A 14,669-nucleotide genomic window follows, 5' to 3' on the forward strand; every position below is an offset into this window, starting at 1 on the left:
CTAATCCTACCTTTCTCCATGTCATACAAGGGATCTCCAAGCGGTCTCCCATCCAGGCACTGACCAAACCCAAACCTACTTAAGCTTCAACATGCTTTCAGACAATACCCTGGCCACAGCAGACAAATCTGAACGAGAGACGCTAGATAAATGTGGGGTCAACTCCAGTTATTAAGGGGTCATCCACTTCAAGTTTCAACTGAGCTGGTGCACTAGGTGATCCGTAAGTAGACAATCTATTCACTGAAAGCGAAAACTTCTCTCATCACACATTACACAGACTACCACAATTATTTCCAATAATTTATGTTATTTTTCCAAGGTGGATTTTAAAATAATGTTTTAAATGAACAATAGTAACAGTAAAGGTGAAGGCCATCGTTTTGCCATCTCTCTTGGGCTCTGCTTCAAGTAATATCTCCGCAATGGCAGGAGAATAATCTCTTCTTGTGCGTTGGTGTGATGTTCAGGCAAAAGGTGGACCAGATGAATCCACAACAAATATCTCTTATAAAGACCTTGGATAAGGGTTTGTCTAAGTTGGCTAATTGCTGGAGGTATAACACAGCTAATGCTTTTTTTTAACCATATGTTTTGGCAAGGCCCAACAGCTGCCCCTTTTTGGGCAGAGGTTATATTGGAATACTCTTTTATATTTACTGATGTACACGTCCTCTTAAATTATCTACCTGCTCCTGGAAGTTAATGCACAGTCAGCACAAATGAGACAGTGCGTTATTTCTCAGCGCCCTTTTGACAGCTAGAAGACTGATATTACAACATTGGAAGGAGAAACACTCATCTCCTGTAATACAGTGGATTGAGGACCTAACAATGCTTTCAACATTTGAATGGGAAGTATATAGATAGCACTTGCAAATGGATACTTATAGGGATATTTGGTCTGCTTTTGTTGAAGCATATGTATAATTCTTAGAAAGTTGCATTTTCATTCACATATGTGTGTATACATATCACACACACACACACACGAAACTCATATATTCAAATCCATGTAGCTACAATTTTTTCTCTTTCCTCTCTTTTGTTTCACTGAAATTTTACAATAAAACATTAATTAAAAAGACCTTGGATTTGGGGGCGGGGGGGAGCAGGAGGGGAGTTTCTCTATGCATCACCACTCTGAAATCTTTTGATGTGGAACGGTATATGAATATTGTAAAGAAAAAAAATCTGTTGATTAGTTAATGACCCCCCAAATGGTTTAGGTACCTGGTGGTCCGTCTTGGCCAGGGTTTCCTGGCACACCTTTCTGTCCATTCTGCCCAACAATTCCAAGGTATCCTGGCTCCCCCTTTGGTCCTTCAAGGCCTCTTGCACCTCAAAAGATCACACAAAAAATTGTGTTATGTCAAACACAGATTTCCCAGGACAATTCATTCATCTGCTTCCTAATGGGACAGCTTATGTGACTTTCTTATGCCAAGTCAGACTGTTGGTCCATTGAGCCCAGTGATGACTGCCCTGCGTGGTAGCCGGTCTCCGGAGCTGGGGTCTCTGTGGGCACCATGGACACCTCTTAGACCCACAAGGCTTCCTGCCCCTCCTGATTTTTATTTCATTACTTAAGTCCTTTTAATGAATTGTTTTTTCACTGGCATGCTGCAAAGCGAAGTGCTGCTCTCCCATACCATCTTTTTTTTGGTTCAAAGGAATGCTTCTGTGTTTTGGAGCTCAGGCCCTATCTCTACCTTGTACTTAGGTTCTTATGCAATGTAGGTTAAACAACCCAAAGTTAACCTAAAAACAAATTGTAGGTTAACTTTGGGTGGTTCAATCTACAAACAACCCAAAATGTCTGGGTTCGGACATCACACTAACAAGCTATGAATGGGGCATTTGTAGGTTGTTCTGCAACTGGAAGCGGCTTGTGCACTCTGCTCATCCCCAGCAAATCATGGGTTGATTAAACCATGTTTTGCTGCCATTACATGTGAACCAGGTCTTGGTCTCACCAGTTTGCCTTCTGGGAAATGAGCATGTTTGTGACTGGCCATGCCCACCACAGCAGCCACGTTATGAGTGCTCCTACATGACAGCCATTTTGTGAGAGCACCTTTGACACTCTCTCAAAATCCCAAATGTGCCCACTGATCCAAAAAGGTTTGGGAGCCCTGCTCTTGAGTCTTAGCCTGGGGTCTTGCCCAACTTACTACCTTTTTATCTGGAAATGCCAGAGACTGAACCTGGGACCTTCTACATGCAAAGCATGGATTCTACCATTAAGATACAGCCTTGTGCTATGGGATACTATATTTAGCAAGTTCCTCATGTCTGCATACTAACACTTGGTCCATGCTATCAGGGACCTAACACTTGGTCCATGCTATCAGGGACTCTGACTACATTGCCATTTGAAAGATAGTGGCCAATGCCAAGGCTATCTTTTATCTTAAAACTCAAAAGAGTGTGGGCTCTTGTTTAGTACTGTATTAAAGTAATTCTGTATAAAGCCTGGGACACTTCCCTTCCAGGAACCTTATAAGAATCACCATCTGTCATTTACCTGGACGGCCACGGTCTCCTGCTTCTCCTTTAGCTCCAACGCCACCTGGGATTCCAAATGATTCCCCTCGGTCACCTGGAAAGGGATGGGGAGGGAAACAACCCACTTTATTACCTTGTACACCAGCATTTCTGACAAAACCACTGAAAAAGCTTCACTCCCAGAGTCTCATACAGAAGCTGCAAGCCCCATGGGTCTTTCTGTTGTTCTGCATGTAACTTCTGGTCATAGCTTCTTTGCAGAAAGCCAACCCAGTGCAAAGACAAGCACCTGTTCAGAACTTGGGGCAACCACCTAGCTGCACTTGCACACCACACGGGGCAGCTGTCCACACATCCCAGCACTTCCTGAAATTGTCTGGGCTAGCGGCCATTCCCAAGTCTTGTGTCAGGGAACCCCACAAGTTAATTACACGTTGCGTTAGAAGGGCTTAGGGCTGTCTTGATCTGGCCCATCAGTTTCATTCAGACAGCCTTCCCCAACCTGGCGCCCTCCAGATGGGTTGGATTACAACATCCAGTATCGCTCAGCCAGCCATGCTGGCTGGGGGATACTGGGTGTTGTAATCCAACCCATCTGGAGGGCACCAGGTTGGAGAAGGCTGCATTAGGTGATCCAGATGCCTAGTGTCACGAGAGAAGAGCGACTACCCTTTCACTGTAAAAGTTGCCGCTTCCATGAAGTGCCAGTGATGGTTATAAAAACAAAATATTTACATTCCCCATTACCTCTCCCCCCAGCCCCTGTCCCCTTTGCAATCTGCTATCTGGGAATGGCACACTTAAAAAAGGGAGAAAAAAACCCCCAAGCATTCGGTGACTTACCCTTTGGACCACGCAATCCCATGATCCCTGGGAGCCCAGGTGAGCCTGATACGCCCTCGGCACCCTGGCGAAGGAAATGTCATTTAATGTTCATGAGTAATATTGAGTCCAGCCTGTGCTGGAGGAGGCAATGATGCTCCAGTGATCTGAGTACGATTTACCTCTAGCTACTGTTATGGTCAGGGTTAGGCAACGTGATGCCCTCCAAATGATTTGGACTACAAGTTCCATCAGCCCCAACCAGGAAGACCAATGGGCAGGGAGTTTGGGAGTTGTAGTCCAAAAGATGTGGAGGGCACCTAGTGATTACCAACACCCAGCTCCCTGAAACTGGAAGGTCTAATAGTATGTAGCTGTCAGTAACGCCTAGGTGGCCTCTCTCAGTAGATTCCAATAGCCAACTAAAGACACAGACGAAAGGGAATTCTTTTCAAAGCTTTAATCCCATTACAGCTTAATGACTCTTTCAGATGCTAATCACCAGCGGCTAAAGCAAAGAAACAGCAGCGTGGACTACGCTTCAGGCAGGCAGTTGATCCCCATTTGAAAGAGAGTCACTTGAAGACCCAGAACTTATGGGCTAGGGAGAGATCCTCCCTCTTTCCCTTGGGTCCATGGGAGGCGGCCGTTGCTTGCGTGCCAAATGGGTGCTACACCTCCTTTCCACACCCTCCATTGCTCGTCGCTCTTTGCATCTGCGTCGAGCGTCTAAGAAGCCCCCCTCCCGCACTCCCTCACTCCCCGGGTCACTATCTATCTCTGGAATGCCGGAAGAAGGAATCTCTGCCAGGTGCTGAGCCTGTGAGGGATAAGCTGGCTCCACTCCCACAGATGGCTGTTCCTCCAGAACTGCTCTGGGGCTCTCTGGGCTCAGTTTCCACCCTGACAGTAGCATACTCTACATGTAGAGTGTGGTTTAGCACAAGTGAGACCTGCCAAAAGAGAAAACTGAAAAGATGAGAGGAAGATGGCCAATACTATTTTTAGTAAGAGGCTGTGGTGGGGGAACACCCACTTCAGACAGATGGGAAGGGTTCTATGTTCTCCATGACCTGCACTGGATGCAGGGCCGGCCCAAGGCATTTTGCTGCTTGAGGCAAAGAACAAGATGGCACCCTCTCCCATTCCATGTACAAAAGCCAACTGGATGGCTTCTTCAACACTGGCAATGGGGCAGCATTCCCCACCGTACCTGAAGGCAGCAGCCGAGCTTAGAGGGGACAGAGCAGGTTGCCTGGCACACAGCTCTCCTCTCCAAGACCTTGCTGCTGCCTTCCAGCACCTCTGTCTGAAGTGACTGCCTCACTCCGCTTAACGGTAGGGCTGGCCCTGACTGGACGCCAGTTTGCTTCCAGGCCACATTCAAGGTGATGGTACTCACTTTTAAAGCAGGGGTGGACAACATCCAGTTGAAAACAAACTAAATTTGTCCCCTTTACGGTTTGCCACTGAAATTTGGTGGCAAACAGTAACAGGGACGAAATTCGGTAGTGGTTTGCCACTGAAATTCGGCAGCAAACCTCCATTTTATTTGCCACTGCTGCTGAATTCAGGGTGCAGCCCACAGAGGGTTTGGGGGTGCAAAAACGGCCCCTACCCCCAAAAAAGTTGCCCACCCCTGCTTTATGATATTTCTTAAGAAATATATCCCAAACTAAACCCAGACAGTAAGAGGCTCAGCCTCCAAGTATTCGTTACTGTTTTTTAAAAAATAACCGTGGACTGGGGAAAAGGATCCAAGTCACTTCAACCCAGACAACAGGTTAAGGGGCTAAGAAAGACATCCCCTGCTTGCTGAATGTAGACATACTCTAGCGAGCCACAATCTGACAGTCTGGCAGCTCTAGTTCTAACGGACATTCCTTCTTGTTAAGAGATGGCTAATTTGAATCCATAGAATGCTATATATGAGACATCACAGCTCTGTGCTTGGCCTCACTCAAAACATAATAAAATAAAATAGAGGGAGAAGGGAAGGAGATTAGGACCTGTACACAAAAATGCACCACTGCCTGCATGCCTTGTTTCCTTTAAAAATCTGCTGTGGCAAATTCAATGGAGCAGGCGGGGCCCACAAAAATAGCCAGGGTGCCATAGGCGGGCCGCATGTTGCCAACTCACTTTAAAAAACAACAAACCTCTTTTGACTGCCCATCTCCTCTTCACAATTTCTTACTCTAGTATAGACTTCTCCACTGAGTATATCAGGGATGGGCAGAAAGTCTACGGGGATCTACTGGTAGATGTGTGAGGGTTTCTGACCCCCACCCCTCTCTAAATTAGTCTGCTGAAATTAAGAACCCTTGGGGGGGGGGAAGAGACGTACACTTAGAGGTATCCTATTCCTTCATTCTACTAGGTTCATGTCCTGCCCCCACCCACCACTATTTTGCACCTGACTCCAATTGGTGTTTCTAGTGGCGACCTTAAAGACCATCAGAGGAGGCCTTGCTAGTTATTCCGAAACTAACAGAATGTCACCATGCAGCATCCCAGTGGTGGGCCTTCTCAGTAGAGGCACCCACCCTCTGGAAAACCCTTGTGCCGTTCGGGAGGCAGAATATGTGGCATCTTTCAAACACCTCCCGAAAACACACTTGCTCACCCAGGCTTTCCCTGGGCCATAATTAAGTTAATCATGCTGCTCCATCTTACTGTTCCTTGTATTGCTTTTATTGTAACTGGTAATTTTAATGTTGTGTTTTTAATATTGTATTTTAAATGTGATTTTAATACTTATGTGTGAATCGCTTAGGGATTTGATTATTTTTAGCAGTATATAAATATTAAAAAAGGTAAAGGTAAAGGTGTCCCCAACCAGTCGTGTCCGACTCTAGGGTGCGGTGCTCATCCCCGTTTCTAAGCCGAAGAGCCAGCGCTGTCCGAAGACGCTTCCGTGGTCATGTGGCCGGCATGACTGAACACCGAGGTGCACGGAACGCTGTTACCTTTCCCGCCGAGGCGGTGCCTATTTATCTACTTGCAATTTCTTGCTTTCGAACTGCTAGGTTGGCAGGAGCTGGGACTGAAGACGGGAGCTCACTCCGTCACGCAGCACTCGGGTCTCGAACTGCTGACCTGCCGACCTTCCAGTCTGCAGTTCAGCGTCTTAACCACTAAGCCACATATTACAAACAAATAAATAAATAACATCTCAGCACCTATAAAATGCACAGCTCTATCTTTTAAAAAGATATGCAAGGAAGTGTTTTTACTGGCACGCATAGACTGTCTCCCAAAAATGAGTCAAAAAAGAAATCACACTCTCCCCACGCTCTCCATCCACAATTCCTCAGTAAACTGTTTTGCAGTGCAGCCATGTGTGTGCAAGGTCCCCCTCTAGTTCCCTTGCCCTATTATAACTCAGCCTGTAAGTCAGCCTAAGCGTGAGAAAGCAAAACAACCGCTCACCGCTCCCCTGTTTACCCCTGCCCTCCCCTTCCTCTGTTGCTTCCCCTGCGTTGAACTTTGGATTGTAAGCTCCTGGGGGCAGAGAGCTGGCCTCTTGTACTCTGCAAAACACCAGGCGCACTGATGGTGGCCACTACAGAAATAAGAGCAACAATGTTTAGAGAGTCTCCCATTATACCACCAGGTGTGTTAAGACAACAGTTCCCATCATCCATCATCAGCATGAGCTCCTTTAGGAGTGTGTGTGGAGGTTGTCACAAGGCTGATCTTCTTCCAGCTTCTTCTGACAGTAATTTCCATGGCCATGTCCACACTGGCCCACAGGGCTGTCCTACCATTGGACAGAGTGAGGCAGTTGGCTCTGGTGGCAGATGCTGGGAGGTGGCAAAAGGTGCTGGAGGAGAAAGCTGTGGGCCACGTGCCCTGCCCCATGTGCCCTGCCCCACGTGCCCTGCCCTACGCCCCCCAAGCTAGCATGCTGCCTTCAGGTGTGGTAGAGGATGCTGTATGGTTGCCAGTGTTGAAGAAAGGTCAAACTGCTTGTCCAGTTTGACTTGGAGTGGGAGGGGTGCCTTCTTTGCCTCAGGCAGCAAAAGGACTTGAGCTAGCCCTGCTGACCTGGGTGTTGTGAAGGATCCAACCCACACCCAGGTCTGTAGCCATGATGGGTTCGGAAAGCCTCAAAAGGCTCAAAGGTTGCTGTGGTGGAAGCTTGTACAAGACCTCCTTCCATCTGCCTCTTCTTTCAGAGCAGGGCAGTCGCAGGCAAAAGGAACCCAGCTGAAACCCCCATTAGAAAAAAGAAACAGGCATACTTACTCTTCCTCCGGGCATTCCTGGAAACCCACTGATGCCAGCAATTCCCTTCTGTCCCGGCAAGCCAGAAGAACCAAAGGTCCCCGGGAGACCCGAGTCTCCAGTCCGTCCTCTCTCTCTGCTAGGTGACCCAGCTATGCCTGGGAAGCCAGGTTGTCCATGGGTCCCAGGGAATCCCTTGTCCCCTAAGAAAAGGACAGGCCACTCAGTATGGAAGGGAGTGATCCATTCATTGCTGCTCCAAAAGGGCAGGTGACACATTTCATCTGATGTACAAACAGCCAATTCTCATCCAGATTAACCAAGCACTACAAAAGTGTGAGATTCATTTAAGAAAGCAAGAGGAGCCCCAATGAATTGGGACCGAAGGGCCATCCAATATCCCAGACTGGCCAACCAAATGCTTCCGGGAAGCCTATAAGCAGGGCATGATGGAAATAGACCTCTCCCGAGGCTGCTTCCCAGCACTGCCAATACCATGGGATAGGCTGTTTCGGAATATGGAGGTTCCATGTCTAGCTTCCATAGTGAGCAGCCACTGATTGATCCAAGAGAAGCAGAAGCCTCGGTAGGTTACACCAAGCTTGGTCAATCCCAGCATCCTGTTTCCTCACAGTGGCCGGCCGAATGCTTCTCTGTTACACCTGAATCAGGTGGGGCTGCTTTGGTTCTGAACTGCAGTGATGGGCTGAGCAATGCAGTGTCTAGATGCAGTGTCTGGATACATAGTTGGTTGGGTGATGCAGTGCCTGGGTGCATGGTGGGCTGGGCGATGCAGTGTCTGGATGGAGTGGTGGACTGGGCAATGCAGTGTCTGGATGCAGTGTCTGGATACATGGTGGGTTGGGTGGTGCAGTGCCTGGTGCATGGTGGGCTGGGCAATGCAGTGTCTGGATGGAGTGTGTGAATGCAGTGGTGGGCTGAGCAATGCAGTGCCTGGGTGGAATGTCTGGATGCAATGGTGGTCTAGGCTAGGTGATGCAGTGTCTGGATGCAGTGTCTGGATGCAGTGATGGGCTGGGCGATGCAGTGCCTGGATGCAGTGATGGGCTGGGCGATGCAGTGCCTGGATGCAGTGATGGGCTGGGCGATGCAGTGGCTGGATGGCGTGTGTGGATGCAGTGGTGGGCTGGGCGATGCAGTGTCTGGATGGAATGTCTGGATGCCATGGTGGGCTGGGTGATGCAGCGTCTGGATGGAGTGTCTGGGTGCAGTGGTGGGCTAGGCTAGGTGATGCAGAGTCTGGATGCAGTGATGGGCTGGGCGATGCAGTGCCTGGGTGCGTGGTGGGCTCGGCGATGCAGTGTCTGGATGGAGCGTCTGGGTGCAGTAGTGGGCTGGGCAATGGAGTGTCTGGATGCAGTTGTGGGCTGGGCAATGCAGTGTCTGGATGGAGACTCTGGGTGCAGTGGTGGGCTAGGCTAGGTGATGCAGTGCCTGGATGCAGTGATGGGCTGGGTGATGCAGCGTCTGGATGAAGTGTCTGGATGCAGAAGTAGGTTAGCCAATAACCTAAATTCTGGTAAGACAGAAGCCCTTTGGGTGAGGAGTTCTCGCATCTGACAGTGGAGTAGTTTCCCTGTTTTTGATGGGATGGCACTGTCCCATCGGTTCGTAGCTTGGGGGTGCTCCTTGATCCATCTTTGTCACTGGAGGCTCAAGTGTTCTTGGTGGTAAAGAGTGCCTTTTACTGGTTTCAGCTGATGTGGCAGCTACATCCATTCTTGACCACAGTGGCTCAGGTTTTAGTAATCTCTAGAATGGATTACTGCAATGCAGTTTTGGTCCAGCTATTTTTGGCATCTCAGTTGGAGGGACAGGAGAGAGTGAAATGTCCACCAAAGTTTGGGGTGGGAGAATTCCCTTCAAAATTTAAATTTGGGGGAGGTGGGGTTGGCTTACCTGATTTTCATAAGGCAGCCCACAGTGGGGGGTTTTAATGTTTAAGGGTGCAATCCTATACATGTTTAGACAAAAGAAAGTCTTACAACTCCCAGCATTCCCCAGCCAGCATGGATGGTTGGGGAACAGCAGGAGTTCTAGGCCTTTTTTTCTGTCTAAAGATACATAGGATTGTGCCCTAAGAGAGCTTGCTGCAGCTCATGGGACGAGAAGGGCTCCCCAGAGTCCATCCCAAAATGGCCCATGGGAAAGATGTTATGCAGCCAACTTCCCATGGGACTTCTTGCCTGGGAGATACAAGCAGCAACCAGGTTTTTATAAAAACATTTTTTGAAGAACTCACAGCCACCTTGTAAAAATAAGGTAAGCCAACTCCCCCACCTAATATGGGGGAAATTCTCTACCCCCCTCCCCTGAAAGCAGCAATAATCCCCATTTATACAGAGTACAAATGTCCCACAAAATGGGTGTGTGGGGGAATTCCAGCCTGGCTTTAATTAAACAGACAAAGAACAGTCTCTAGGCAGTGAAGGGAGAAGGACAAAGGTAGAAACCAGATGTTGGTAGAAACCAGTGTGCCAGCAAGTACCTCTAGGTCCCGGAAATCCTCCAGGTCCAATGGAGCCAGGTTCACCTTTGTTTCCTTTGAATTTGAGGGCCAGTTCTGGAGGTCTTGAAACAGGGGGCCCTGGGGGACCAGGATCACCTCTGTCTCCTGCGGAAGTGGAAAGAGAGACGTTATACCAGGGCAGACAACCTTTTTGGGCCTGTGGGGAAACTACTGGGGGAAACTATCCTGGGCACTACACCACAACGTGGCTGCCATGGGAGGCGTGGCTAGTCACAAAGAAAAAGGCCCCAAAGACACAGTACAAGGCACAGGCCCTCAATTTGCTTTAAAACAATTCCAGGTAAGAAAAATTGTGATTATTTTTTTTTTTTTAAGTGAGAGGAGCAGGGCACCTTGGTGGGGACCAAGAAAGGTGACTGAAGGTGCATTGGTGCCCACGAGCACCATGTTGGCTACGCCTGCATTATACAGTAGCCCCCGCCCACACAGATGCAGAACATCTGCCATTCCTGCTTGGTGGTATATTGATCTCGAGACAGAATTATTATTATTTATATTGCACCAACAGTGTGCCTGGTGTACACAGTAGAGGAAGTCAGCTCCCGGCACCAAGCAGCACACAATATACAGTTCAGAAGAGGAAAAATAACAAAGGGAGGGCAGGGGAGGCAGGTGTAAACAAGGAAGCGATGTGCCAGTGGTGGGCAACTTGTGGCCCTCCAGATGTAATGGCTACAACTCCCATCAGCCCTAGCCAACATAGCCAATGGTGAGGGGTCATGGGAGTTGTAGGCCAAAACAAATTGCCCATCCCTACAATATGCAATTGTTTCAGTGGCACATGCTTGGGCTGAGTTACAGCAGGACAGCCTTCACCAACCTGGCGCCCTCCAGATCTTTTGTTCTTCAATTCACATCAGCCCCAGCTAGCATGGCCAATGGTCAGAGATGCTGGGAGTTGTAGTTCAAAACATCTCAAGGGCAGGGGAACTAGGACGTGGCACAGCGCCAGAGGCATCATAGAACAAGATGGGTTTTGAGGAGGGTCTGACGTGGAGTCAGACAGGTGGCATCACACAAGGCATTGCAGAAGGGAGTTCCAAGCATAAGGGGCAGCCAGGGAGAGAGGGCGGAGTCACAGCAGAGTAACAGGCAAACCCATTTGCACCCGAGGCATCCCAGAAGGACAGCTAATCTATTCGGGTGCTGGATTATGCCATCCCTGTTACGTTCAGTCAAATCCCAAGTTTCAGGACTTACCTTTAAGGCCATCGAGTCCAGGAAACCCAGTATTTCCATCTCTTCCCAATGCCCCAGAAGCTCCTTTTGGCCCATTCGCCCCGGGGGTTCCAGGTAGGCCTGGCAGGCCAGGGAATCCAAGCATCCCCGCTGAGCCCTTTTCTCCTGGTTTCAAACAGCAAAGCAAGAGCATTTGGACACAGGCAAACTGGTCTAGTCTAGTCATCTTCAACCTCTTCAGATCTGCAATGCGCTTTTAGGCCAAACATGTATTTGGGGACCCACTTCGTAATTTTTAAGAACATAAGAAGAGCCCTGCTGGATCAGACCAAGGGGCCATCTAGTCCAGCATTCTGTTCACACCGTGGCCGACCAGGAACCCACAAGCAGGGAATGAGCGCAACAGGACCCTCCCACCCATGTTCCCCAGCAACTGGTGTACAAAGGCTTACTGCCGCTGGTACTGGAGGCAGCATAGAGCCATCAGGACTAGTAGCCATGGATAGCCTTCTCCTCCATGAATTTGTCCAATCCCCTTTTAAAGCCATCCAAATGGGTGGCCATCACTGCATCTTGTGGTAGCAAATTCCATAGTTCAACTCCGTGCTGTGAGAAGAAGCCCTTCCTTTTATCTGTCCTGAATCTCCCACCAATCAGCTTCATGGGATGACCCCATAGGGTTCTAGTATTAGGAGAGGGGGAGAAAAATGTCTCCACCAGGTATGGTGATAGTGGGGCTGTTGCAACCCGCCTAGGGCCTGACTGCGACCCGGTAGTGCATGGGCGCAGAACCTCAGGCCCATAGGCCGAATCTGGACAGGGGTCCCAATCTGGCTCTCCGGGGTTCCTTCGATGGCCCCACTCCCTTCCTTTGGTCCCACCCCCTCCCCCCAAACACTGATCATTTGGTGGTTTCTCAGATGTTTTGTGTGCCCCTCCCCCATTCTAAAAGGTTGAAGTGCCTCTCCTAAGGCTTGGTTACTGGGAGTAAGAGCTTTAAGCTACAACAGGCTGGCATTTTTGATATTTCGGCCTACCCTTTTGCCTTTGGGGCACTGCTGTAGTTTTAGTTCTGCTCACCCAAGAGCTCCTCCAAAACTGAATTCTGCTCTTGGAAAGAGATCCAACACCCCTACAGTAATGGGTTGTGATCCACCAGTTAAAGATAGGGATGGTGGAGAAATCCACAACGGAGTTAAATGAGGTGGGATTTCTATGATTCTGAACCACGGATTCCTCAGTGGATCAGCTTTTCCCAAATCACATGGATTCTGTGGACTTGCAGACTTTTTTTTTTTAAAACTTTCCGGAATTTTATGCAAAATTAGTCGTAGAAAAATACGTAAAAAACAAAACAAAACAGTGTATGAAAATGCACATTTCCCCATAGGCTAAAGCATTTAAATGCACATAGGGGGGAAGGGGATTTGCACATGTGAATTTGCATGAATTGGGGAAATGGAAAAAAAATCCAATTCTGTTAATGAGCAGACGATGGAACAAAGGGCACCTGACAATCCATGAAATGCAGACAGAATGGAGTTTACAAAATCCATACATCCCTAGTTGAAGACCAAAGACAAGCTAAACTTTTGGAAGTGGCTTTCCAGAGAGGAGACCTGCGTATTGCAGGCCTGCGTATCGCACAACGTCACTGGCAGCTTAGTTCGCCACCTGGACCCTCTGGTCTAACCTCTTCTCAAGGTCCGAGAGAAGAGGCTGCTGCAGGACTGACCACACCATTAGCCATAGTGAGGCAGCCACCTCAGGCGGCAGATACTGGGAGGTGGCAGTGAAATGTTGGAAGACAGACCTGTGTGCCATGTGGCCTGCCCTGTTTCCCCTAAGCTAGTCTTCTGCCTTCAGGTGCAGTGGAGGATGCTGTCCCATCACCGGTGAAGACAGACTCAATGGCCTCTCTAGTTGTTTTTTTACCTGGAATGGGAGTGGGCACCATCTTGTCCTTTGCCTGAGGCAGCAAAATGTCTTGGGCCAGCCCTGGGTTGCTGTCAGTTTGGCACAGGAGAGAAGGTGCCGTTTGGCCCCTCTTGACAGAGCCCTTTGTCTTTCTAGTTTGGGGCAATTTTAAATTTGGGTCTGGAGTATGGAATTACCACCTTCACTCTACTGCTATTAAGATGTAAACAAGTGCACCGACACATGTCAGTTTCTCCATTTCAGTTTTAGGTGTTCCTTTTTTTTGTAACACACAATTGAAAGTCCTAAATATTGGGCAAATTAAAGAAAACCTAGAGTGCAATCCTATGCATATTTAGACAGAAAAAAAGTCCTACAACTCCCAGCACTCCCCATCTAGCCATGCTGGGAGTTGTAGAACTCTTTTCTGTCTAAACATGCATAGGATTGCACCTTTAGGGTGCAATCCTATGGCTGCTAGACAGTGGCTAGACAGCCATAGGATTGGTTGGTTCCCAGAGAACTGCCTCCCCACCCCCTCCACCACACAGGCGCCGTGGATCATCCCCGTTCTCCGCGCTCGTAAGAGCAGCATGGAACGGGGCAAAAGGAGCATTCCCGGAGGTGGAGCAGGGAGTTCGTAAGTGTTGGTACGACACTTCCTATGTGTCGTCCTGCCTCCCCCCCGCCTCCTCTGAGGTCTCGCGGCTAGACAGCAGAAATCAGCCATGTAGCTGCGAATGCAGGGCGGCTGGAGCGTGGAGGAGACAATCCCCTCTGTGTTCCTCCTGCCATGCATTGGATAGGTGGTCACCTCCGAGTTTGGAGGCAGCCATCTATCCTCATAGGATTGCTCCCTTAGTCAATTAAGGGTGCAATCCTATGCATGTTTAGACAGAGAAAAGTCCTACAACTCCCAGCATTCCCCAGCCAGTTGTAGGATTGCGCCCTAAGTGATTAGAAAAACCAGTCATGTTGTAGGGCATCTCTCTTCTGTCAGGCTTTTGATTGACAATATTGGTCTCAATACTGTTTTCTGTGGCGTTTTCTATGTTGTTGACAAGGCACGCTATTGTATTGTTGGTTTAAATTCTTTTGTTGTTGTCAATTTTTATTGTAAACCACTCTGAACTTCTTAGAAAAGCAGTATATAAATATTTTAACAAGAGCAATGCTCTTAGAGGTTTTAGTCCAACTTTCTATCCATTGTAACAGCTTTCCCCAACCTGGTGTCCTCCAGATGTTTTGGACGTCAACTGCCATCAGCCCCAGTCAGCATGGTCAACAGCCAGGTATGCTAGCAGTTGTAAATCAAAACCTCACATGGGCACTAGATTGGGAAAAGCTGCCCTACAGCAGGCAGGCATGGGAAACCTCTTTCAGCCTGACTTGCCCTAGCCCTGAGGTCCCCCACCCCTGCATTACCGCATAGCAGCTCAGACAAAGAGTGTTTTGTTTTACC

The 14,669-nt window shown here is 48.7% G+C and overlaps 1 protein-coding gene across 2 annotated transcripts in view; it reads right to left on the reverse strand.

Moving 5' to 3' along the window:
* COL4A6 (collagen type IV alpha 6 chain) overlaps nucleotides 1-14,669 on the reverse strand; it is a 298,701-nt gene that overhangs the window by 22,818 nt on the left and 261,214 nt on the right. For both annotated transcript variants that reach the window (XM_084814107.1, XM_084814108.1), the window contains 6 exons: nucleotides 11,312-11,455; nucleotides 10,070-10,195; nucleotides 7,582-7,763; nucleotides 3,352-3,415; nucleotides 2,528-2,602; nucleotides 1,234-1,341 (listed from right to left, as the gene is read on the reverse strand). In XM_084814107.1, the coding sequence (XP_084670233.1) occupies nucleotides 1,234-1,341; nucleotides 2,528-2,602; nucleotides 3,352-3,415; nucleotides 7,582-7,763; nucleotides 10,070-10,195; nucleotides 11,312-11,455 (699 nt within the window). The remainder of the gene's footprint in view (nucleotides 1-1,233; nucleotides 1,342-2,527; nucleotides 2,603-3,351; nucleotides 3,416-7,581; nucleotides 7,764-10,069; nucleotides 10,196-11,311; nucleotides 11,456-14,669) is intronic.

Source organism: Heloderma suspectum, chromosome 9 (genome assembly GCF_057233095.1).
Source record: "Heloderma suspectum isolate Gila_16-S chromosome 9, 16-S_ref, whole genome shotgun sequence".
Taxonomy (NCBI): Eukaryota; Metazoa; Chordata; class Lepidosauria; order Squamata; family Helodermatidae; genus Heloderma; species Heloderma suspectum.